Here is a 27,767-nt window from a genome sequence, read left to right as displayed (position 1 = left end):
TTTCTTCCCTTTCCTATCTTTCATAGTCCTTCTCTCCATTCTCATGCACCTCAGGGAAAACTCAATACTTACTATGTATCTTTCCAGCACTCCCTTAATTTTATAGTACCAGGAGAAAGAACTTGTTTTTTATTTCACAAAATTATGGTGATATTAAATTTTTTCATCATTCTTTTCTTACTTGAAAATACATTGTAGAAATTCCTCCAAATCAACTCATATAGATATATATCATCCTATTTTAATGGGGTTATAAAATTCAGTAGTATGGATATGCCATAATTTATTCAGTTATTTCATTAATGATTCACATTTGCTTTATATCTGTTTTTCCACTACATAAATTCAATAAACTACGATGATTTTTCATTTTCTTTTTTCTGGAAATGTTTCAAGTATATTTCCATAGGTATAATCTGCATGATCCAACTATATTCTGTTTTTACAATTCCTTGTTACCCTTGAATAAATCAACATAAAATTCAAGGTTTTGGATATTTACTTTAAGACTTTACACTCATCTGAACTATTCCTTTGGAATTTGGAGATTATCAATTTCCTTGCAATACATCTTTGCATCAATGTCTTGTATTATATTTAATTTTCTCTATGTGGACTCCTAATCTCACTAAAAGGTTTGTAAAATCTTTGACGGTAGGAACTATGGCTTATATTTCTTTATATCCACCAAAATGATAGGCTTGTAGGAGACATTTAGTAAATGCTTATTGAATATGTCATAGCTGACTAGAAGTTTGGAAAAGGAATTGATTATTCTTAAAAGTGATTAAGATAAATTTTATGGGATAAACAGAATTTAACCTGAAACTTACAGGGAAATTATTGCTAATTTTAAGACTTCTGGGAGAAGTTCTTTCTAATTTTAAGGTAACTATATATGCGTATTAGTCATTTCTAGCTGGAGAATATTGTTGTGATCAATGAATATGTTGAATAAAAATATTAGAAAACATATTATGCCATTTAGTTAATCCAAAAATAAGTACAGCTTCTTCCCAAATTAAATTGATTATTTATATTATGTGTTTGATTAAGTTCAGGGCATGGGATTTTTTTTCTGTATGTATAATTCCTGTTGAAATGTATTATTATAAAGAACCACAGAAAATGGTTTCCTGTAAGAAAGAAAATGGTGGATTACACAGAAAAAGGAACTTTTTCTACCATATTTTATGCTTCATCCTTTGTCCTTAGACTTATTTCAAATGATGACTGCAAAAATTTCCTTCAAATTAAAGAAGATTACATTACTGAATTTTTATTTCAAATGTTAGAATTGATGCATTAGGGTTGAGGTATAACCTTTTACTTCTAAGGAACCAACTTTAATTTTCAGCCTATTATGCCATTCCCATTTATTCTAAAATTATACATGACCATTTATCCATCCACGCTCATGTTTGTCTAGGAACTAGACAAAAATGAATTTTTGTCAATAATCATGGAATTACCCTTGACTTAGGGGTGGATAAACTCCCAAGAGACAAGGACCATCTGCAAAATTTCCTTAACCTGATTGAATATTGAACACTCTTTTGGTTTTAAATGCTAAAAATTCAATATAATTCAGCTTAAGCAAAAACAAAACAAAACAAACAAAACTGTAAGACTTCACTGACATGTAACTTTGTATAAATCTGAGGTTAGGCATGGCTGGATTCAGAGTCCAAACAATGTCATCATCTATCTCATTTCTCTATCTTTATCTCCCTCTCTATCTTCATCACAATCTCACCATCTTTCAATTCTGTTCGTCATGGCTTCTCTTGGTTGGACTCATCCTATTTTACTACAGATGGGCTTTCTCCTTGACTTAGGAAAGATGTCTGCCAATAGTTCTCAGATTTCACCTTTACACCTTGTGAGATGAAAGGAATAGGTCAACTCTCTGCCAATGTCCATAGAGCAACTCTTATGGAAGAACTCTGATTGAATTTGCTTGGGTTATGTGTCCAAGCTTTAGAGCAATCATTATGCTCAAGGTATAGGCATCCCCTATGGATAGGGGACAAATGGAGTACCTTGACTGACAATCCAATTGGGACATATGAGATGAGGAGTGCACCTATGAAATTAAACAGAATGCTAGGGAGACTTAGATGTCTACTACACTGTTCCTTTGAAATGTGACAAGGAAAGATCATACTCATGTTTCCAAAAATCAAAGGGGAAATTTCCAATGATCTCTCTGGCATAATCAAATAAGACTGGCATTAGCTCTCCATTATCAGCAGGCTTACATTGTATGGATATACCATATTTTATTTATCTATTAATCAGTTGCTAGATATTTGGTTTTGAAGTCACCAAGAAAGATGGAAGGATAATTTGGCAGATGAGTAAAAGTTTTTGGATTAGAGTTGCAGAACAGTGACAGCTTAGAGCATGACCCTTCTAGAACATTTCAGAATAGAGCAGTTTGCACCAATGTGAGTGGGTATGAGTAACAGGAATGACTATTCAGGCTGATCACTTACCGTCTAGGGACCAGTATTATCAACACAGGAGGAGCTAGGGAGGCAAGACCAACCCGAGGGTCCAATTCAAGGTCTACAATACTTGTGCTGCTTCAAATTTACTTCTCCCACAGCTTGGCCTCAAGGACATTCTCCAATCCTAGGAAAAGCAAATAACATTAAGCTCTCATCTTGCACTCTCCACCAGTAGACCAACCAAACAGAAGGGGCCTGTGACAGAAAAGGAAACATTTTGGTCTATTTTACAACTCTTACACCACTAACCATTCATGTCTTCTGCACTTCCTTTCACTTTTTCCTATATGAAGACTTTCTGTGTTTGTTTTCCTTCTTTTTTACTTCTTTTGCCATTACCCTTGACTTTTTTTTAATCCTTAAGCTGTTTTACCCCCTTTTCACTCCCAGAGTAGCCTTTTTCTTACAAATCCCTTTCCTTCTAACTTCTATTTCATGGATCCTAGGTTTGCCTCTATAAGCCTAGGTAAATTCCACATATTTACATCACTAAAAATATATTAAGACAACTATGGGTTTAGAGTGTCCTTCATTCAAAGAAGAGCGACAATGCCAGCAGGTCACAATGAGGACACCTGGTTTGTGAATAGCCAATCAGTAGATATTTATTGCATACTTTCTATGTGTTATAGAAGCTAAAAAAGGGGAGCAACCTCAGACTCTTCCTTCAGTGACTGTATTTGGAAGAACAAAACAAATTTCTTAATACAAAGTTAACACATTGACTGCCACACTAGAAAAAAAATATTTTCTTAGGGCCATGGTGTTTTGTTACAAAAATGGAATAAAAACTTTGAAAACAAAATGATCCTTTCTAATTTAATGAAAAATTTGTTATTTTTTATTGTTTTTTCTGTGTGAGGTATATGTAACTTGAAAAATAGTTCTTGTGGCTCCCAAGGTGAAGAGATACGTGAGTTACGTATGCTTCATGAGGCCCCAGGCTCAAAACTAGCCCAGGCTCAAAACCAGCATGAGTTAAACACACCTCACATGGAAATTAATGTGCTAAATAAGGATATGTGAATTAAATATCTTTAGAAGCAAGAAAGCAGAAATCATTCATGATACATTAGTAGTTTTCAGCTCATTGCTATTGACAACATCTATGGTGAAGTTTAAAGAAATTAAGAACCCTGTGGGGGGTAGTTTGATTCATCTGAATTGAAATTATTTCATGGTAAAGATTTAGGCTTTTAGTATCTTAAGAGAGATGGAGGGATGCAAGAAGAGAGGGAAAAAAGGAAGAAATGAAGTGAATAATTTAGCGAGGGAGAGTGGTGAGATTTCAGGGAAAAAAGGAACATAGGAAAGAAACTTTTGTGCCCTTTTGCACTGCTCACTTACCCGTCTCCTCTCTGAAATGTTTGAGAAACAGCATGTAGATTAATGTGGCTAAAGTAAAGAGTGTAGGACCCTAATAAAATAGAAATGGAGGAAAGCTTTGGCAAAAAGAGAGTGTTTTGGCTGTGCTCTATAGGACAGTGATCCCATCCAGAACATCCTGATGAAACAGAAAGTATAGGCATGGGATCCAAGCCAATTGCTGTTCCCTTGTGTGCCTTCTTTGGCCCCTTATGGGTTCCTAACAGGAACACTGCAGGATCCCCCCATAGTGGGTGCTCCCTACCCAACTTCCAGTCTACAATCTGTACCCAACACAACCACCAGCTTTGCAGTATCTTCAGGGAAACTAAAAAATAACTCTTCATCCCTCATCCCAATAGGTCGTGGAGAATTCGTTAAATGCCTTTAAATTCTAATGACATGACATTAGAGTTCAGGAAATTTTAATCTGGTGTGTTTGGGGGAAATGGACCTGTGAGCAGGAAAGTTAAGAAGCCCTAGCAAGATTTTAGGTGTTTGAAAGTTGTCTTAAAATAGTTAGTTTTGGAACGGAAAGAAGGGGTAAATAAAAAAGATATTTCAAAGCCTCAATGGGGCTTGGCAGGCAGATTGGTATAGTAGGCAAAGTAGAAAAAGTCAAAACAACCCAGAGGTTTTGAGCCTTAATGATATCACTAACAAGGATTAAAAAAAAATCAGGAAGGCAAGCTGGTTTGGGGGAGAAAATTATTGAGTTTTAGATTACGGTGACATAGCTGAACAGAAATGTCCAAAAGAATGGTAGAAATAAGTTATTGCAAGTAAGGAAAGGGGCTAGGCCTAGAGTGATGAACAGGATGTTAGTAGTACCTGTGGATAAGCGACATGTGGCTATGCACTGTCTGTCCCATTTCTTTTACACCCATTTGTTGCATTACAATTGTGGCGACATCTGTGTAGCAGGTCACTAGGCTGGTTTTGGAATGAAGGAGAAGGAGTAAGTGTTGAAATTAATAGAGGCTGACAACTTCTGCTGAGAGCTGCCTGTGAGTAACTCTTAAGCCACACAGAATATTGAGCAAAATTGAACTAACCTTGTCTTAAGGCCTTCTGGATAAAGAGATGTCTCAATATGCTCTGACAAGCTACTCCATTATTTCCCTAGCATTAGAGTCTTCCAGGCATGTTCTTTCATCAGTAAAGTTAACCCTTGTCCACTAGAATATTGGTGTACTACAATGACATTTGAGGACCAAGCCACTTAACTCCTTATTTGGGCCAAGGTAGGATACTTGTGATCTGGCAGGGAAGAAAAGCCTCTTCACAACTACTTTTTTCGTATTCTTTCTAGTTCAGGGATGAGGCATTAGAAAAATATTCACAGGCATGTGTGATGGATGCCATTGGCCATTATCCCCCTTTGCACCTGGAAGCAAAACTAACAATAAAAAAAAGTCATTCTTTAATGCAATAAAGCTCAAAATGACCCTGGTTACAGAGGAGTGCATAAGCATGAATATTTATGTAACACAGTATCATTTAAAAACATTTTCTCTTTACAAAGTTTTCTAATTAAGCTATAAAAATCCCCCCTAGCCGAGAATTAGGCAACCAAGCTAAGTGTCCAGAAGTGCCATAACAATACTTTAATAAAGGGATGCTGGGGCAATGATAGAAAATTCTCCTCTGTTCCTATGAAATCAGTTTTCTAATTCTCTCTGTAACAATTCTTATTTCCACATAACTCCTTGCTAATAGTTAGTGATCAAACTACCTTTTGACCTCGGGCACAATTAACAGAGACTTTTAGGAACCAAAAAAAAAAAAAAATACTTCGGCAAGAGAAGAAATCAAATTCATACTGTCTCCTACCTGGCAATAAATGACTTTTATAGGTGAGTAAATAATAAAACAAAGGTGACATTTATTTTGTAACTACAAAGATTATACATATGACTCCATTTTTGTGCCAGAAATGGTCTTTCTATGGGAAAGAAAAAAAGCCAAACCTTGCTAGAGAAGAATTTTACTTTAATGAAATGCTCTACTTCATTAAAATGTGAGGATTATATTTGATTTCAGAATTTCTGCCTACAATGAGTGGGCTACTTCAGAGATACGAGGAAATGGAGATTATGTGTAGAGAGTTTCTCTGGACTGAGTGGAAGTCACAACTTAAGACTCTACCTTCACCACAGGGAGTGTCAGAGAGCTCAGTGTGCTTCAAATGAGATCAGGTCTGCATCCTTGCCTCCAGAGAGAAGGTGGTCTTCTAACCCCAGTAAAGAAAATTCAATAAAATAAAATAAACAGGTGTGAAGGTACATGGCCAAATTCACCTGGGTTAAGAATACAAATCATTGCCCTTATTAACAAACCATAACTTTTGCAGCTGGCTTATAATAGTAATAAAGGCCTCAGGGATGTGAGTGATCACATAGCCTTTACTTTTCTAAACTATTCCATAAAATCTGTTTATTGCTCAGAATGCAGATGAGGAACTTTTATGCAAATGTTCCAGGCCTCACACATGCCTTAATGTACGGCGAACAACCAACTTTTCCCTTATCCCTGCATCCACTTAGAGAATCTGCTCTGCCCAGAGTTCTGGAAAACCCACCCACTCACCCACCACCAGTGTCAGCTAATTAGACTGACTAGGGATGGACACTTTATCTACATTTGACCAATCGGATTTCTTTTTCTAGGGAACCAGGACTGGGAAACTGTAGCTGAGAGGGATTACTACAATGATAAAAAAACAGGTGGGTCAGAGAGACATGGGGTTAAGGCTTTCATTTTGGGACAGTTACTAAAATCTAGTCTTTAGAGAGAAGAATAGAGATGAGAGATGCAGAAAGATGACACTGTATAGCTCCAGATGGACAAAAACAGAATTAGCTGCAACAGGCTTTCCACCCAGCCTGGCTCTATTTTGTGCAATTGGGTTCCATGATATCCATCTTAAAATTCTATCTATCCATAGCACCTCTTATATTTTCCTGGATTGAGCTTGAGCCCATTGTCCGCAGTGAGGTATCACAAGATTGGAGGAATAGCCTCCACATGTACTCGCCATCAAATTGGCACTAACTGATCAACACTATGGTGCTCACATGGTAGTAATATTCTCCAGGGATTAGGGGGCTGCGGGGGGGGGGGGGGGGGGGAGGGGGGGTAAACTCACAACTAATGGACGTGGTGAGCATTGTAGAGGGGAAGGCATGCCTCTAATCCTCGCTTGGGTGAGGCAAAGACAAAATGTAACCAAAATGTTTGTACCCTCATAATATCCTGAAATTAAAAAAAAAATCTATCTATCCATCTCTCTCTCCAATCTATATTATCTACCTTTCTTTCTAGCTACCTATCTGCTCCAGTGTAAAAAACAAACAAAAAGCCCTGGTAAAAATCTAACATGTCAACTTTACTCACTGTTGACTTTACTGTTCATTGAAAAATTACCTTTGAAAGCAATTTGTAGGTCAGATGCTCTGAGTTCCAAAGTATTTTGGAAATTTCTGAGCATGAATGTTAATTCATCATAGTCAATTATATGGGTTACTCTTAGCCTGAGTAACTAGTGTTAAAATAAATTGCAAAATCCCTTTAAAAGTTTTATACATACAATGTTTAATGTGACATACGGGTTGGTTTTAATATTTTTGAGGAGGAATGGTCACCAAAAATAACTGATCTTAGGGTCTATGGTTGTCTTAAGACTTCCCTGACGGTTTCAAGGACAACTCAGCCTCTGTGGTATCACATAAGAATGCTGGCCCTGAAAGGATATCTGGATTGTAGTCCCCATTTCTGCCACACATTGGCCACAGAACTTGAGGAAGTGTAATAATTACTCAAGAATGGATATCCACTTTTGTGAAGAGACTTTAGAGGTTTTTGGCCATTTTTCCATTGAGCTGTATTTTCCTTTTTAATTTGCAGGATTTCTCTATATATCCCCCATATATATTCTTTGTCAGATACATGTATTTCAAATATCATGACTTGTCTTTTAACTCATTTAATGGTGTTGCTTAATAAACAGTTGTTCTTATATTTAATGTAATAAAATTTATCAAAATTTACCTTTTTGGTTAATGATTTTGTATCCTGTTTAACAAAGCCTTTCTAATCTAAGAACACCTATCTTAAAGTTTTGTTTTACCTTTCACTTTAGGTTATAATTCATCTCTAATTAATTTTGTGTAAGAAAGAGGTATGGTTCATTATTCTCTTTTTTATATGAACATACAATTGAACTAATGACATTTATTGAAAAAAATATCTTTCATTCATTGTACTATAGTATCTGCTGATACAGATGTACCATAAAGCAAATCAGGAATTCAGTACAAATTAGTTACAGAAAAAATTTACTAAAATCACAAATAAGTTTTAAAAGAAATATCAGATTTGATCCTCTAGGAATATGGCTATCAAATAATAACAATTCTTAGTATGATGATTACATCACTTTAATGCTATCTAATGTTCTGAAGGTGTTAAATTCAGTCCAGAAGAATAAAAATAACCAAATATTAAAGATATAAAAATCTGACCATCTCACCTGACTATGGGATTATGGTTAATAACAGATAAGGTGATAAAACTGGATCTTTTGGGCTCTGTCTAGTGAGTACTTCTGTGTCAATAAACTAAGGCAAACTGAAATAAGATAACTTGAGTACATCTGTGACACAGTCTTGGCTTGATTCTAGAAATCAAGAGTCATCAAATAATTATTTTCAGTAAAACAGAAAAATTAGGTGAATATCTACTACATAAAAGCTGATAGGATATTTCAGTACCTGAGCAATATGTTGAAATGTTTTGTCTATCATACAGACACAGCTAATCTGCACCCTTGGGAAAAAATAAGTCAGTAGTGAAATTAAAAAAATAACATGTCTCTCAAAGTGCATTATAATGCTGCAGGAATAAAACTAAGTTGTATTCTTCATTTTTTCTTTTTTAGTTTGAATGCATCAATATAGTTCAATATACTTCTTGAATAATAAATGCTATTAAAATAAAATGAATATCAACTTGCCTAAATTAGTCTTGAATGATAGGTAATGCAGAGCCTTTAGAAACATATAACACTGATATTTTCTAGGCAATGGAAATTAAGCCTATCTTCTTTAATCTGAAATGATGTTTTAGAAATGTCAAAGATGCCTTTAAAATTGGAATATTAAAAGGGCAGCCTATGCAAAGAGCCCACTTTGAAATTTAGCTTTACAATACTGCTCTGCTGTGGGCCAGATATTCAGAAAAAAATCATAGCTACTGATGAACTGATATTAAGGAAGGAATCATTTCCCAGAATGAGGCCTTAGTAATGCATCAAAATTGCTGGAAGAGTGAAACATCTTGGAGTGAAACACAAAAAAAGCCTCATCCTTGCAATCATATCCCATCACTCAGGTTTGCTGGGATCATATATCTACCTTCAGCACAGTTTTTTACCGCCTGTACATGCCAAGTCACTAGAATTTCAGCCACCTATGGCTCACTAACCACTTACTCCAGACAGAAACTAGCTTGGTGGGTAGTTTGGGAGAACTGTGCAACTTACCACCTCTTCCCTTCCTTCTTCTTTTCTTTCCCTTGGGACATCGCACGTATATTTTCTTGCTTCCCTGTGAATTTCACTACTCAGTTTAAATATTTCACCTTAATCTCCCTCTGAGGATGCATACATATTCACTCTGTATTCACTCAAGCCTTTCCTTTCTCTCCACTAATTATGGCTCCACTTCCTTGGAAAATATCTCTCTGAAGACCAGGGCCAGATTCAGGGACCTGCAACCTTTGCAGCTGTATAAGACCCTTTCCTCAGAAGGTCTCCACATTTCGTTTAATGCTCTGTGGCCACTGTCTGGAAATTCTTAATAATTTTATTTCTGACCTTATGTTTTGTAAATGAAGTCTAATGGAACAATGAAGCATACACATGAGCATAGGAGTTATGTACAATACACATTTTCATTGTTCTTTGCCACTCCATTCAAATGTAACATTTGCAGCGCCCATGAACGCGGAATTCCAAAGGACTCACAATGCACAGGAGTTCACCAAGACTCAGATGAGTCTAATGTAAGTGTGTTAAGTCTTTGCCTAAGTTGGGTATTGACAGCCCCCAAAGACCACATGTTCTGCTTGAACCAAAACTTCTGCAGAAGAAGGAAAATGACCAAAGAACCCTGTCATATTCTTCATTACTCATCTTAGTTTGTACTAGCCAATTGTATTGAAAAATGACACAGAAGGAAAGGAATAGATAAGGTAAATCACAGTTCCTTTTCCTTTCAGTCCCCCTCATCAATAAGCTCGAAGTGTTGGTAAAATATGTGCAAATAAAGACATGGAATAAAAACAATTCAGTTAGTTTTGTACAGTGTTTCCACTGTTCCACTATGGTAAAAATGAAATACATATTCATATATGAGCTACACAATACAAATTGTAAAATTTTAGTGATTTCACATGAGTTAAGCAATCCTATGTTTTTGCATTTAAAACTGTCAATGCACAATATAAAGATGAAAGTTAAAATTCATGTGAATAATTTAAATTTTTTCCTTTACTTGTGTGTGAGGGGTGAGGGAAATGGTAGGGAGATCACAAAAAAAAAAAAAAAAAGAAAAACGCTTTATGTATTGGTACCTTTAACTGCACTTTTTTCCTGTTGTTTTGAACTAGGGGTGCTACATTTTCATTTTGGACTGGGCCCCACAAATTACGTAGCTGGCTCTGCTGAAGACTTTTAAGTTGGAATTGTGTGCCTCATTTTTACTAACCATGGCAGAGAAGCATGATATCAGTGCTAGTAATATCCCCAAATTATGGAAAGATCAAATTGGTGGCTCTTTGAAAACTCACTGAAAATTTTCTTCGCATTTTTAAGAAATTTTAAGTAAAACTCATTCTTTTTCAAACACAAACAACCAAAATAATTTTTTAAAATTCTATTTCTTCTTTAATGATATTGCTTTACTTTATCACAATGATTGTAACATTTTCTTCTACTGGTCTTCACTGAAAATATATAGTATTTCTGCTGTTCTATGAGTTACAGAGACTTTGGCCAACATATGAACCACAAAAGTCATGTGTTTTCTGGCCTGGGTTGGGAACCTAACCATCATTTCAATCTCTGGAGGAAATGTGTTTTTAATGACAAACAACTGACTTACAAACTTTTTTCCATAGCTTGTTTTTAAGTCAAGAGCTGACTGTAGTTTACATTTTCTTACAGTTCAAATATAATGCTAAAGATACTGTATTTGCTTTATGATTAAAAATTTTGTTAATGTTTATTTAGGTGGTTTTGAGAGCTTTGTATGCTGTTTTCCCTTGCATTGGTCCTGAAATTTGGTCAGGAAGAGGTAGGACAAATGGGCAGGAAGCAGATGGAGAGGAGAAAGGTTCAAGATTCAGACATTTCCTGCTCACATTCTTGCTTCTGGAATTACTACAAGAAATATTTAATACTATCTTAAGTCATTCATCTCCTAAAGACCCCTAATGATTAGATGTTTTCTATGAGATTATCCTATGAGAGTAGAAAAATATTGTAAATGCTATTCATCTCTAATAACTTTATTTACCTTCAAACACCAAGAAGAGTTAGAGATTTTATTTGAAAAAGTGAAAAAGTAGAAAAATGAAAATAATTCCCTCTGGTCACTAAGTCTACTGTAGTCACATTTAATAATTATTCTTAAATTACTAAATTCATCTTTCCTGCTTCATCTTTGAGCATAAATTTTTTTTCACATAAAACCATCCTACTTTGAAACTGGCAATGGTAGCAATAAATAATTATTTGGATTTTTAGGTAACAAACTCAGTATGAACTAGCTTTGCCTGTCTGAAGCTATCTTCTTGTACACTTTTTTTCCCTTTTAACCACAGTTTATTCTATGTCTTCCTACCATGTAAGGGAGGCAGGGCAGTATAATACATTTTATGTAATTTAGTCAACCTTGATAAACATTAGATTTTAAAAAACAACATTTTTACATTTATATCGGTAAGCCTTCATTAAGTAAGATGATTTCTTTAAACATGTTTTGATTATAGAACTTTTTTTTTTTTTAATCAAAAGAAGGGACTGTTACAGATTGTAAGTCAAAAAGGGACACTTGGCTATGATTTCTCTCATTGACTCTTCAGTGATAATCGTCCCTGGTGCAATCCTTTTAATTCCATTGCTTTTAGAGAATGGTGGTTTATTTTATTGTTATGAACATTGTTTTCTCTCAAAACACTATTGGATTAAGCTTATTCCCCAGGTTAATAACTATTAAAAATTGTTTTCATATTTTTTTCTTTTTTACCAAAGCAGCTTTAAAGCAGAGATTTAAGCCACTATTATAGTTGATGTCAATACTGTAGTGGGAACTTGACTATGAGGAAACACTGAATGATCAGAGATCACATTTTCAGAAATCCCTAGTATGGAGGTTGGGTCCACTGCCATACAGCAGCAACGACAGAACCACAAACACCCATTAGATTTTGACCATCTCCTGTGCATCAGATTTTTTTGTTTGTTTTTAAATCCCCTTATCTTCTAAAGATTTTTCAAAAACCATTATTTCATTGTATATTCACGATAATCCTGTGCGATAAAACTAAATTCTAAAATTAACCTCACCACCAGCACCACCTCGCCTCGCCAACAAGCTTTTAAAAGTCCCAGACCGGCACTATCACCCTGTGTCAGGAGTATTTCAGTACCTTTTGTGTAAGTTAAAAAAGGTCTAAGTGGGAAAAAGTTTAGGTGTCCTTCGGTCCCTTTAACAACTAAAAGTCTTCGTTCTTTATAGAAGCGCAACAAGTGCAGTACAGGGAACTCTTAAGTGACTCCGAGGAGACCCCACGCCTTTCCATGACCGCTCTATTCTGAGCAGGACTTCTCCTCCAAGGAGCCCACCTGGCTTTCTCTACTGAGGGGGAACGGGCACAAATCGGTCACTTCTGTGCGTCTCAGATAACTGGTTTGTAAAATGAGAAACTCGGACAAAGTTTTCTCTTACTTTCTCTGAAGAAACTCTGGAGGTGGGAGGAAGCACACGGCTGAATCAGGCAAGATAAATCAACCACCCTCCCATTCGTGGTCCGGGAGGAGCAGTTCTACTGGGTTAAACTTGGGGGCCAACAAGCCTAAGGCGGGGTCCAGGGGGCCGCGAATACAGCGGCGGCGAAGGTGGGCCAGAGAACCCGAGTCGGACCCCTAGGCGCAGTCGCCCCTCTTCCGGAAGTCCCGCCCGCCCCTGGAACTGGGTTCACCCCCGCCCCCCGCCTCGCGCTTTGCTCCGGCAGTGAACTACATTTCCCAGAATGCCGTTCAACCGTCTGCGCAGGGTACCATAAGCGCCCGGATGACGCCATCAGCCGGCGCGTTGTTTAGAGTCCAGTGATGTCGTGGCGCTTTGGGGAATGAAGTTGGTGTTTCGTGGGACCCTGGTACTGAAGACGCGGTCCGGGTGACCCCTAAGTCTCTCCTACCACCCTCTCCCGCACACTTTTCCCTCTCTCCTCTGGCAGGATGAGGCGTGCAGGCCTGGGTAAGAAGAGTGCTGAGGTTCGAAGTTCGGGGCCCTGGAACCGGCCAACGCTGGGCGCGGGTGCGCGGGAGGAAATCGGACCGGTCTTCTGTCGCTGGCATCTGGGTCAAAAAAGCGGGATGTCTGGAGGGATCTTTGGAGGCTGTGCCAAGTGGAAGCACACCATTTGTTCCAGATCCTAAGAGTTTCCTGAAGTTTGATTCAGACTCAAGTTTGGGTAGTCTGCTAGAGGGTAGTGGAGGACTGGGGATGGGATATGTACAGGTGCCAACTCAGTAGTCGAATCTTTTAGTGTTAGTGACTGTCTGAGCGTGGTTATGGAAACTCCTGTGTTTCCCAAAGTCCAGCTCCGGTTTCTCTTTCAATACTGGTCCTGGATTTTAGTTTTTTCAGAAGTGAATTTGAAGAGTGGATGTTGCACACGCGAAACACACTAATAATGATCATGTTGGTCTGGTAACAGTGAGTTACAAAGGTGAAGATACGTGTCTTTACTGTTAAAAACCCTGGTATGTAACATCAGGGTCAAAGGCGATTTTAACAAGAACATTTATCTGAACCTTGTTCCAGTGTTAAGGCAGTAGAACATGGTAAGATTTGGTAACTTAACATTTGTTCTTGACCTGGTTAGGAAGCCCGCTCATCGAGCAGCAGGGATGAGTTAGGCACCAGAAATTTTAATGGGCACTATAATAACTCACAGCTATTAGAACAGCATTTCCTGGTTCTGAAGCTCTCTATTAGGACATGATTTTTTTCAAAAGAGAAGACCCTGCTAAATCAGAGTGCTATATTTCAGAGAATGTATGAAAAAAGAATGTTACCTTTTTCAGTCATTGTAGTAAGATTGAAAAAAGAGTAAAAAATTTTTTTCAAAACTGTCAGATATGTAAAGTCAATGAAAGTTGCCAATAACTATATACTTGTATATTGATTAATAAGTTGTGGTATGAGGAAATTTTTTTAAATGAAGTTTTTATGAATAGAAAGTGGGCCAGGTAAATTGAAGAGAGCAAAAGAAAAAAATCTTGAGTTTAGTTTTATATGTGTAAATGTTTTTTTCTTTTTCGTCATTAAGGACAGCAAACATTTATTGTATACTTGAGTAAGCTCTAAGTGTACAGCTATCTGTTACCCTGTTTGTGCTCCCAAGCTTCCAATCTAGCTGGAGAGTAGGAATATGTGCAAAGACAAGTTATATTGCAAGGTGATAGGTGTACATCCAAGCACCAGATAAGTTCTACAGATAGTGAATGTCTCAGAGATTTCAGAGATGGATCGTTGTGTACTTTGTGGAGACATAGGAACCTAAACTAGACCTTGAACAATGGAGGGCAGGAGAGGTAAGTTCCAGATGGGATGATGACCAAAAAAGTACAACAAGATGTAGAACTAGAATAAGGAATGGTGTATTTAAGGAATTATGATTAAGCCATTTTGGTTGAAGCAGGGGACATGGAACCACATTGTGGAGATCTTTGCCTGCCAGGCCAAGGAGTTTGGATTTCATCAGTAGGCATTTAGGCCCTTTTGAATTTTTTTTTTTTTTTGTCTGCAGTGTGCCATGTTAAATTGCAGGAAGGGACTTGAGAAGTGGTTTTCAGTCCCGACTGTACATTAAAATCACCTGGGAAGTTTTTAAAGCATTACTTGGAACCCAGCTCAGACCAGTTCATTAGAAAGGTTTTTGTTTTTTTTTTAAAGCTCTGTGGTTGAGAGGAGAGTTGATTACTTCGGTGACCATTGTTATAATTTACATTTGTGTGAAGTGAAGTGACTAGGGCTTTTTGTAAATTTAATCTTTCTTTTTTTTTAATTATCAATGTGTATTGAAATGGAATTTTAAATTTGGGATAATAATGACTCAGATATCTATATGCAGAAGCTGCCATACTCCATGTGAATTTCTAAATGATTTTGTTAGGTTATTGATAGACCCTACCCAAAAGAAGTAGCATTTGTCTAAATTAATAAATGCTGAGGATGATCTTTGACACTCACTAGCTTTTCTACAGCTTTGCATACAATAATCCACATGAAAAAAATGGTTAAATCTGGAATTTAACCAGATTAGCAACTCTAGCATTTTATTTGATTTTTTTTCCCATTATATTCAGGGTAGGTAATAGTTTGAGGGAAGATCAACTCTTTAATAGAAGAAATCTGCATTGAAAGATTTCTGAGCAATAAAAAATGAGAATTTCAGTGTGAATAAATGCAACAGTATGGGAGAACTCTAGAATTAAGATAGAAAAAAGAGGCAAAACCAAGAAAGTAAAGCAAATAGCTATTAATTTAGAGTGAATTCCTTGGTGATATTGTCAAGTTATCAAATTTAATCAGTCAGCAATTATTTATGAGGTAAATGTTATATACTCAGAAATTTAGTCACAGAAAACAAGAAGATTGTCCTTTTTTTTGTTTTAAAAGGATCATGGTCCTTATTAGAGTTTTCACAGAGTGTCATTAATTAATAGAGTGAGAATGCATTTTTTAAATAGCAATTTTAATTATTGAGTGAGAGCAAAACATTATGCCCAGTACTTGAGTTCTTAACTTTTATACTAACACATTGGAGGTCTTCATAAGTAGTATATCAACAGTTGAGGGAAAATTCAGGTAGTACAACTCACTTCTGTTTGAAACATGCTTGTTCAACATTTTGTTGTGTTTTCTGTGATGATGGAGATTGTATAGGTGTCTGCTGCATATATAGTACTCATTAGGTACAGGGAGATATAGAAGAAGCATGAGATATTGTCTCTGCCCTTACAGAAGCATGTGTTTCCATTCTTGACAAAGGTATGCACATTAAAAGTTGAGTAACAGTGAAATCAGATTCTATTCATTAATTAGTTCATTTACAAGTATTCATTGAGTGTGCCTTACAGTGTGTGTGTGTTTGTTTGTTTATGGGGTATATACAGCAATGAGTGAAACAAACTTAGTCTCTGTCCTTGTAGTACTATCTTGAGCGCAATATTAGTGTTCATACAGTGAGAACTGTAAGAATTCGGTGGAAGTTTTGCTTCTTAGAGAAGATGACATTTGTACTGTGCCTTGAAAGAGCTTCTTATTCACACATTCACCATCCTTCAACAACCTACTGTTACCTCCTGTCCTTCCAGCTCTTACTGTCACTGCTGCTGCATCTGCTCTTTGAGCATATGGAGTCTCAAGTTTTGATATCATCCCTTCCCCTACATTCTCAGGCCATTATTGAATCCACTTAATTCCTGTCCATTCTAGTCCCCATAATCCAGATACTCAATCACTCTTTTGGCAAGCATCTCAGCCTGTTCGGACTCTGTTCCTCTGTAGCCCCAGTATGTAAACCTCCAACTCTTGATTAGTCTAACCATCTGGCTTCTCATGGGCTAACTCAGGCTCATGAGCCCTTCTGTAGAAAAATTACACATCTGGGAAGATTAAAGCACTGTAATGTATTGCCTTGAGCAGGTTTGTCTTATCCTCCTAGTAATCCTGAGCAGTCCTAGTCACTTTTCTCCATTATTGCCCTTGCTGTTTATTCCAAATGATCACCCATTTTTCAACAGATATCCCTTTTTCTCCCTTTACTGAGAAAAGTAATAGCAACAATTATGTAAAAAAAAAAAAGTACAATAATTAACTAGTACTCTCAACTGTGCTTTCCTCTCTCAGTCCTCTGACACATTTATGTATGCATTCACTGTCTAAGGCTCCCTCTACCTGTTCAATTGCTTGATAAATATCAAGTACTATATTAGGCAGGTAGGTGGGAACTGCATTCTCAATGTCATCCCCTAGAGCTCCATGAAAGTAGCATCTAGAAAGAACAGTAGACACATGGTAGTTCTTCAAATATATGTTGAAGAATGAATGAATCCCCCTCTTCACTCTCAGCTAACATTCTGCATAAATTACTTCATCTCTCTTCTAGAGTTTTAATTTGCCCCATTCCACTAGGGCTCATCCCCATTCAGCTCTCGATTTAAGAGAAAGAGATGCTGGTAAAAGACCTTCCTTCTGCCATGAGTTCCCATACCGCTATATTAGCTGCTTTCTCCCTTTCCGTTTGTAGCTAGGGTTCTTCAGTGGGTAGTCGATGTTACTACATTTAGATCTTTTGTTAAAATATATATTTCTATTTGAGCAAGGAATGTATCCTGAATATCCTGTGTATCAGTGCCTATTTTGGTGTCTTTTGGGCAATTAATAAACAATAAATGTTTATTGAAATGAACTGAATATTCTTTGGTTAAGAGAGGGTAATGGAAAGAATTGGTCTGATCTCCGGTTATTAACTTCTAAAAATTCATTTAAAATAATATCATATACACACATGGTCTGCAACGCCCTCCGGGGGTCTTTTTTGGTTTTTTTCTATCAAGGTTTCAAAAGTGGCTTCTGTTTTTGCTCCACCTACACTTGTGACTCTGATCCCTGCAGGTGAAGGAGTCCCCCCTGGCAACTATGGGAATTATGGCTATGCTAATAGTGGGTATAATGCCTGTGAAGAAGAAAATGAGAGACTCACTGAAAGTCTGAGAAGCAAAGTAACTGCTATAAAATCTGTAAGTATATATCAGATATTTTATGTGGTTTAATTTATATGCTTATATATACTATATACTTATAAACTATATGCTTTTATTGGTGTCGTACCAGGGAGTTCAGTTACCCAAATACTATGAATTTTGTGATGTCAAAGTACACTCAGAATTTAGACCATGCTTCGAGTAGATTAGAAAATATGGCAGATCAAAAGATACGGTATTCTTCTTTAATTTTTTTTAAACTCCAGCAGTTGTGTGTGGCAAAATCTAAAGTGCTATGTGCTGTCTGCTGTAATATCTGAAACAGAGCTGTCCCATCTTCTACCTGCAAGTAGCTCTTCTCCTAATTTTTTTTTTCTTCTAATCTCCGAAGCTGCAAATCTCAGTGTTTCTTGTTTCTACCTTCGCACCTCATTTCAGTCACCAAGTCTTAAGCTTTCTTTCTAATGTTTCTCTCTATCTCTGCTTTTGTTTTTCTAATACTGTCTCCTGGTTATCTTAGTTGAACTATTGGGGGAATCTCTTTACCTGTCTGTTTCTGGTTTTTTGTGTGTTCTGATCTGAGCCACATACTCTTGCCACAGTCATCTTTTTAGAGTATGTTTAAAATTGCATCCCGTACACCCAGGAGTCTTCAGTGTCCTTCCATGATTTAATAAAGTTCACACTTTGTTGTTTGTTTGGATAGGTCCTTCAAAGGTTGGCCTTAGCTTTTCAAACCTTATCACCCACACTTCCAGAATGTGCATGTGCTTTCTGCCAGACAAATAAATAGAGTGTTTTCTGTGTCCTATGTAGGCTTTCACTTTCCCACTCCCGTATCTTTGATCACTCTATTTTTTTTGCCTTGGGTATTCTCTTTCTCCTTACATTGACTGAAGTCTTGCTCATCCTGAAAGGCCCTACTTCACTGCACCCCTCCTTCCAAATTTTACCTGATTATCACATCCAAAAGTAACTTTTTTCCTTATAAACATAAGACCATATGTGCCATTTCTGTAGCACTTATGTATGAGATTTGCATTGGCATTATTTCTATATAAAAGAAATTCACCAGAATGTAGGGGTTTCTGTTGTACTTTCTTTTAAATTGTACACAGCACCTGGTATAATTTTCTTATCAGTGATATTAATTGATTAAATTTGTATTAAATAAAGGAATTATACAAAGATGATTTTAAGAATGTATGTGATTGATTCTGCATTATAATAAACATGCTATACACTTATAAAGCATTTAGTAGAAGCCCATGTTGCTAGAACTTAAATGGTATTTCATTATAATCTTTGGAAAATTGAATTGTATTCAGCCTGGAGACTACTATATTTTGAAACAGAGTCATATTAAAGTCATATTAAACCAAAAGAAGTTGATTTATGAAGTAAGTGATTTTGTATAATGTTAATAATTTAGAAAATGTAACATTTGGAAAGGCTTAAGAATTAAATACCTTAAAACAAAACAAAAAAAACCCTTCAATATTGCTAATTTAGACTCCTTGTTAGAAGAAAGCTGTGATGTCCTGAAAATTTCTTTCCTTGGCATGAATGATAGTTGTAAAAAGTAGTTGGGTGATTTGAACTATCTAGTTTTATAGATACTTTATTGACTCTGAGTTGTTAAATTTTGGGGGAAAGCTCATGTTTTGATCTATAGAATTTTAGTATAGTTTTATATCAGTCTTAACCCATATGCTTTCACTCAAGTTGAGAACAGTATTTGTAGTGATTTGCCAAGATTTTCAGTAGTTGATTGTATTTATTTAAATATCTTGGAAGTGGAGCCCTTGATGAATTTGTCCTATAAAGTATTAGGTAGATTTTGGTTTGGGTAGCAGCGTAATATAACAATTACCTATTATATTGTTTCTTGTAAGGCTGGGCTCTTTTCTGCATAGCTTCAGTATTTAACTAATTTGTAAATTTGTTTCCAATTTATTGTGTTTTAAAGGAAAAATATCTTTAAAACTAAAGAAATAATCAATTTAGACATATGTCTAAAATAATGTCATATTTCATTAGGAAAATATTTAATACTTATGTCTGGATTTGAATTGGTCATATGGATCCTTGTATATCTTTTAAAATGCTAGATGGAAAATGCAGATAAATGCTTTTGTGTGAATAAAATAAAGAGAAAAAAGCATACAAGAATAAGAGAACCAAGGAAAAGTATGTATATCAACATTAAAAGATGGAATTGAATATTAAGATGAAATCGGAATGAAGAGCAAAGAGAAAATGTCCATAATTTAGAGAAGTACACATTCTAATTTTTTTATTAATTTCATTGGAAAAAATATCAGAAGAGAGTATATTTCATATTTCTAGAAGCAATTTCATTTGAGAAAATGTGTATGCTTATAATGGCATTATTTTTACTTTATAACATTTGAATATGAGTAATAATGTGTTTACTTTCTTTATAGCTTTCCATTGAAATAGGCCATGAAGTTAAAAATCAAAATAAATTATTAGCTGAAATGGTAAGTGGTTATATTTTTAACTATAATTTGATCTAATCTCAAATTTATTAATAGTTAATCAGGAATATCATTTCAACATTTATTTACTTTGAAATAGATCTACAGATCTTAAATCTTGGATTCCCATCCATTTATATCTAATGTATTTGGAATAACTATAAGGTTTATTTTGGCCATACGTTTTCATTTTTCTTCTTGCCTAACACATGTAAGTGGGAGAAGCAGGTAGATGCCAGTGTATCTTTAATCCTGGTATTAGAAACACTGTTAAAGACTCAAGACAAATAACTATTTTGAGTGGTCTTAGAAATCACAATGGGTAAAGACTACAAGTGATTTTTTAACCAAGCAATCAAAAAGCACTTTCCATCCAACCAAACAAATGTCTTTCACTTAGTGAAAACTTATTTCTTTTGCATAATTTCCTAAGGATCACTTCTGAACAAAGTGCTTGTTGATTTGAACAGCCTGGAGCCTTTTATCTCTAACAACATATACCTTTTCTTGTTAGAACCTCCTTTCATTCATTAATATTTATTTTGAATGTCAAACTTCTCTGGGCCTTCCCTGGTTTCTCCACATCCTTTTAACATATTGACTGACACACTAGGAAAAAAAATGTTTTTCCCTGGGGCCATGGTGTTTTATTATGAAAATAGAATAAAAACTTTGAAAACAAAACGATCCTTTCTAATTTCATGAAAAATTTGTTATTTTTTATTGTTTTCTGTGCACGAGCTATATGCAATTAAATTGTCAATATTAATTGTAGCAGTAAGAGCCTCAGCTAGTAAGATTTTCATGAACCAACTCAGTGTTTTGCCCAGGGGTCATAGTAACATGTATGCTGCAGCATGGCAGCGTGAGTTGCCTGTGTACCAATCAGCTCCCAAGGTAAAGAGACATGTGAGTTACATATGCTTCATGAGGCCCCAGGCTCAAAACTGGCGTGAGTTAAATAACTCATGTGGCAGGTAATGTGTTAAAATGGTACTATTCAAAAATGAATTTGGCATTATGATCTTACTAAGCTTGTGCACTATAATTACCTAGGGAACTCTTTAAAAATACAGATGCCTGGTTCTCACTTTAAGTATACTGATTCAGATGTTCATAGGGAGGGATCTAGGCATATGTATTTTGAAAAAAGCATCCCAGGTGATTCTGATGCATAACCATAGCAAAGAATCATAGATCTAAAGTCCATGAGCTGTAGAGAGACTGAGCTATACAAAGGCTACTATTATGCCATGGCTTTTACATCTCAGGATATTCAGATTTTATGAAAATACCTGATATTTCTCATCCATATCTAGTCCTCATCTTCAGAACTTTCCCAGCTATGTTTTATTATGGTAGTTTTTCCCCATCCATATTTTAGTGCTTACCACATTTTACCACCTCTATATGATATTTTCTTAACTTTTAATAGACTCCACTGTACTTCAAAGTCAGCTATCTAAACACAAGGATCTTAAAAGTAAAGGTACATTTAACTGCTAACCATATTAAATTTTGGATAAATTCCTTTACTGGGAATCCATTTGATGTTGGAGAGCAATGCCACAAAAAAAGTGGGGGGAAAAAACTGTATGTTAGTATACAAACTGCTTACCTTTGTTGTTAATGTTTGTCACCCACATAATTAGAATAATTCCTAAATAATTTTGAGTTTTTGAATTATTCTGTGGAGCTGAATCAAATGTTTATTGGACAATGAAAGACCTTTTTATTCAGTGAGAGAATTGCTTTATTTTGCATGAAGTAATCATGCTCATTATCCAAGATAATGAACAGGCTTCTGAATTGATTAAACACAGAAATTGTCATTAAAAATGTACTCTTCTAACAGTTAATTACCTGAATATTGTAGACTATTACAATCTAACTATTATTTTTTATTTTCCTTCTCCTCTCATAGGATTCACAATTTGATTCTACAACTGGATTTCTAGGTAAAACTATGGGAAGACTCAAGATTTTATCCAGAGGGAGCCAAACAAAGCTGCTGTGCTATATGATGCTGTTTTCATTATTTGTCTTTTTTGTCATTTATTGGATTATTAAACTGAGGTGATGCAAGTAAATGTGAGTTTAGAATTTGTTCTATCTTAATGGCTTGGAGTACTTCTTTGATAAAAATCAGCATCAGAACATTCCTAATTTTCAAATACTATGGCCTTTTCCATCGAAGATTCTTGAATCTTGCTTGTTTTGTAAATCACATTAGATAATACAGTGCTCTTTGAATACTGTTTCTTGATGACTCATTTTAGCCCCTATTTTCAGGGGTATTGAGATGGTGTCTCTACCATTTTTTTTTTCCCTACTGTTTGCTAACCGTCACATTAAATAGCATTATAGTTATTCTGTTGTTACCACAAACATAGGTTTATGTTCCATGTAAGGAAACTTAGTGGGAGAGTAACAGAATGCTTGGAGAGCCTGATTCTAAGCTCTTAGGTGGTGAACCAGTGATAGAATGGTAATTAAATATTCCTCAACTGTCAACTGTGATGATGTACTTCCCTTTTCTCCTTTATTTAGTTAAAATTGCAGGCCGATTTCTTTTTAGCTACAACCTTCCTAATAATTTTTGATGATATGACCCTTCTTCCCTCTCTGTCCAAAGACCTCATTCTTTAAACAAAGCTTGTTATTTCAGCATATTTCTATTAGGGCCCAGTGCGCATGTGTATCAGTATAGGTATTGTGTTATATTAACTTTGTAAATTCCATTGACTTGTCTTATTAAAGTTTTATGATTTTTGGTACTTAGATGTGCCATTTGATTATCATTTGTGACAGAATAATGTGAAGTTAAGTAATTGCTAACCTCTGGAAATAAAGTGTTCAAGAAAATTAATTGCCTCTGCTTTATTATATGCTCAAAATAGATATTGAAAATACTCAGGCATTAAACTTGGAGTTAAGGGTATTTTTGCTTTAATCCAATGTATTTGCTTATGGAAAGCAAAATATAAAGGTAGACTGTTGAGTAAAAAAGAAATATTAAAATATTGTTAAATACTCTGTATTGCCACTGTTTTGGATTTACTGATTTATGAGCTCCAAAAATAAATTTGTAAATAAAATATATTAATTGACTCTGTTGCTTTAAGTTTCTTATATTCTTGACAGAATCTGAGAAATGGACCTGAAAACCCTGATTCCAACCAAAATCAAGCAAAATCAACATTTGTATTATGTCAGAACTTGCTTCAAACAAATAAGCAAAACTGCATTTTCAGAAATATCTTTAATTCTTTCTAGTTTTAGTTATGAATCTGCCCTCATTGATTTTGCTGAGATTTCAGTCCTTTTTGCTTATCCCTAATTACCTGTCAATTCAGGTCCTATCTTTTCTGGCTGCATTTGTCATTTAGGCCTCTACTCCACAGGTTAAAAACACCAGCACTGAGAGGGGTTAAGTGACTTAGCCCTGAGGTGTGATGGGAGAGGCATTGGTTTGAGTTAGATGACCTGGGTTCAAATCTCTTTTCCTTCACTTGCTCAGTGCTTTTGGTCTTGGTTTCTTCATTACATTACCCATTTCATAGGATTGTCGTGAAAGTAGGTAATATATGGGAAAAGGCCTGGCACATGATAATCACTAAATAAATGTTAGTTCTTACAATAATTAACAGAAATTAAGTGTTAGAAAAGAGAGTTATTTTAAGGGCAGGACAATAGGTTGGTTTCAGGCTTTGAGGTGATGATCTAACCTCCAAGTGGGTATTTCATCAAGCAATTGGAGAGTGAGTCATTCATTCAAGAAAATTTTAACTGTGTACTCTGCCAATTATGTGACACCAGAGCTCGGGAGACTCAAAAATTATTGTCAAGAATTAAAGTTGCAAAAAAATGGGAAGAGCAGAAGGCCAAAGAAAATAAAGCTGAAAGCAGAGGAGAATCCACAATGGAAATATAACATATAGAAGATACCAAAGCCTTAGGAAAACCAGCGATGGCAAGAGAAGGATGGATTTCAGGATTGTTTGGCTATTTTATTAAAGTATTTTGTAAAATGTTAAGGCACTTTAAAGTTGGACAGTATCATCAAGAAGATGGAGATTTTAGGAAAAAGAGTTTGGGCAATGTAAAAGTGATTCTCATCACTGCATAGTTCAACATTTCTTATTTTATGATTTTTTTTTTTTAATTTAAGAACTGCCTATAGTAGGTCCTTACTTAGCATTTCATATCACTCCTTCACATCACTATGTTTGCCGAGATTCCTGCAGACAAGGAACTCCTCTGGAAGCACTGGCCTGTCCTTGCCCCACCAGGATCCTCCTGCTAGCCCCTTCCTTCTAAAACATATGTAACACTTTAAGCATCAGAATTCTGGAGCAGAGAACCCTAGCACCTGCACCTATAAGAAGCTTCTGATTCTATAAATAGTTTTCCTAATTTTTCAATGCTCTCAAATTTCAAATTATGTGTGTTGAATTTACTTTGAGAGAAAATTTAAAAAGTGCTTGATTTCATTCAGTCATTAAATAGTGTCATCAGGCCATACTGATAAGTAAACTTTGACTAAATATTTGCTGGGTAGCAGAATAGCACCATGGCTAAGACAGAGAGCTGTGAAGTCGCCCTGGCTGAGCATAAATCCCGGCTCCACCACTCACATTATGACTTTGGGTTGCTGACCTCTCCATCTCAGTTACCCTATCTGTAACTGGATATAAAACAGGAATAAAAAGTGTGTGAACATACACTCATAGGCTGATAGTGATAATTAAATAAAATATTGCCTGTGAAGTACCTAGAATGGATTCTTGGTACTCAATGGGAGATATTAAATATTCTATTCCATTACTTTTCCTATAGTTACATTATTTTTAACTTTATTCTATTTTGGAACTCAATGACTTACGGTGTAAGGTAAGCGGCTTGTTTGATGTTCTTTTTAATTTCTGAAGTGCCGACCAGTTATTCTCACAGTAAATATTGAATAATACTCCCTTTTTTTGATGCTGTTGTTATATACTGTTATAGCATATAATAGGGTCTTTTTCTGGTATACGTATTTTGTTTCATCCAGTTTTTTATCCTTGCACCAATACCACGCTATTTTAATCATTGGGGTTTCATAGTGTTTTACTAGAGAACAAATATTTTTATCTATTCATCCTTTCTGATGAACTTCAGCATATTTTGATAATATTTTAATAAATCATAGTAATTTCTTGGCAGGAATCACATTAATCTGTTATAATCTACTCAGAAAAAAAAATCCTCTAAAAAGTTTCCATAATTAGAATGTTGGATTTTGACTCCAAGCAAATTCCTCATTTCCTTTCATTATATATGTAATGGTATGGTGGCAAGCCAGCTCTCGAGGCAGGGAATGTAGGGGTGAGGAGAAGCCCTAATTTGTAGTAAGTTTTTATTTCTGTGGTATAAATACTCCCACCACACTTGATTTCAAGCACCATTGTGACATCCTGGAACACAAGAGCTGTGAAAATAACTGCACAATTGGCTCTCATGAGCTGATTCGAGCTAGCGCTAGTACCCTGTGGCTATGTTGATGATAAATGTTCTTTTAAAAATATTTAGAAGTGATTTGCTTCCCAAATGCGAACCTCTCACTTAAATTTTAATAGAAAAATCTCAAGTGACATGAATTTAAACTGATAAATTAACTTGAGAATAATACTTTTCAAAGGCAATGGCCACTTAGAAGATCATTTGTACATTTTGCATAGGTCAACTTTTTCTCACATGTATAGATAAATTCTTGCTATATTTATTGACCTTCCATCTTCTAGAAGTTCAAGTACCGTGTATGAATGACATATTAAAAATATAGGTGGTTCGGTTATTGTTATTCTTGTTTTCTCCATGCTTTTCCCTCTAGTTAAATGTTCTAGCAAGAAAGCAGGGATCATTCTGTACATTTCATATAGCTTTGCTCGCTTTGCAGATATATATTGGCCTTTAGAGTTTGTCGTAGCCAAGAAATTCAACTACCCTTTACCCTTTTGGAAGAATTTTTCATAAGCCTTTGAAAGACTACCATATAAACTGAAGAGATATGCAACCTGGAGCAACAGGGCTCAAGGCCTCGGCCTCCTGAGTAGCTGGGACCACAGGCGCTCATCACCACACCTGGCTAATTTTTTGTTTTTTGTAGAGATGGGGTCTTGCTATGTTGCCTCGGCTGGTCTCAAACTCTTGGGTTCAAATGATTCTCCTGCCTTAGCCTTCTATTAAATCTTAAAATAATCTTTCCTTAATCTTCAAAATGAACAGAAAAATAAAATGCACATAAAATGGTTTTGAATATGGTGATAACTCAAAGAGCTAAAAGTGGAACTACCGTTTGATCCAGCAATCCCATTACTGGGCATCTACCCAGACAAAAAAAAGATATTCTATAATACAGACATCTGCACTTGAATGTTTATAGCAGCACAACACACAATTGCAAAGATGTGAAATTAACCCAAGTGCCCATCAATACATGAGTGGATTAATAAAATATTGTATATGTATACCATGGAGTACTACTTAGCCACAAAAAACAATGGTGAACTAGCACATCTTGTATTATCCTGGATGGAGCTGGAGCCTATTCTACTAAGTGAAGTATCACAAGAATGGAAAAAAAAAAAAAAAAACACCACATGTACTCACCATCAAATTGGTACTAATTGATCAACACTTACATGTGCACATATGGTAGTAACATTCACTGGGTGTCAGGCAGGTGGGAGGGTGGAGGAGGGGATGGGTATATTCATACCTAATGGGTGTGGTGCACACTGTCTGGGATGGGCATGCTTGTAGCTCTGACTCAGACGGGGCAAAGGCAATATATGTAACCTAAACATTTGTACCCCTGTAATATTCTGAAATTAAATAAAAAAAAAAATCAAGCATATACTAGGTGTGAGACTCTAAAACCATATATATACTTAGCTAATCATTTATAACTTTAGTAGCTAAAGAATAATGCAAAATATAACCACATTATCCATTGTAAATATAAGTATTCTTCAAAGTCTTTATGACATTTAAAAAGAAACACTTACATTTAATGTTTTCTTTTGACTAAGTCAACTTTGGTAACTTCAATATGGGTCAGTATTATCTAAATATTATATAAAACATTTGTTCCTATCATGCTTTTACAAAAATTTGCAATCATGGTGTGATTCATATGAAAGCAGACAGATAAATCTGACTTTGTTAGTATTTATGGCTTCTCTAATGCCTACAATGAATTTAGAAATTAGTAGTAAAAACAAAACACATAGCATAAAAATGTCTATATAAAACAGATATTAATATATAATGAAAAACTTTGTC

The 27,767-nt window shown here is 35.5% G+C and overlaps 1 protein-coding gene and 1 long non-coding RNA gene across 2 annotated transcripts in view; one reads left to right on the top strand and one right to left on the bottom strand.

Annotated features, from left to right (window-relative positions):
- Positions 1 to 13,076, bottom strand: part of LOC123647047 — a 32,965-nt gene extending 19,889 nt beyond the window's left edge. The window contains exons 1-2 of the long non-coding RNA XR_006738115.1: positions 12,890 to 13,076; positions 2,499 to 2,637 (exon numbers count right to left, since the gene is read on the bottom strand). This is a non-coding gene — a long non-coding RNA (uncharacterized LOC123647047). The remainder of the gene's footprint in view (positions 1 to 2,498; positions 2,638 to 12,889) is intronic.
- Positions 13,077 to 13,234: 158 nt separating this feature from the next.
- Positions 13,235 to 23,551, top strand: BET1 (Bet1 golgi vesicular membrane trafficking protein). The gene is made up of 4 exons (XM_045564456.1): positions 13,235 to 13,420; positions 17,852 to 17,976; positions 20,388 to 20,444; positions 22,366 to 23,551. Exons 1-4 carry the CDS (start codon positions 13,402 to 13,404, stop codon positions 22,519 to 22,521), a joined length of 357 nt encoding a protein of 118 aa, XP_045420412.1. The 5' UTR covers positions 13,235 to 13,401; the 3' UTR covers positions 22,522 to 23,551.
- The last annotated feature ends 4,216 nt before the right edge of the window (positions 23,552 to 27,767 follow it).

The sequence above is a fragment of the Lemur catta genome, chromosome 11 (genome assembly GCF_020740605.2).
Source record: "Lemur catta isolate mLemCat1 chromosome 11, mLemCat1.pri, whole genome shotgun sequence".
Taxonomy (NCBI): Eukaryota; Metazoa; Chordata; class Mammalia; order Primates; family Lemuridae; genus Lemur; species Lemur catta.
The sequence above is the reverse complement of the archived record's forward strand: the minus strand, read 5'-3'. Positions and strand labels throughout refer to the sequence as shown.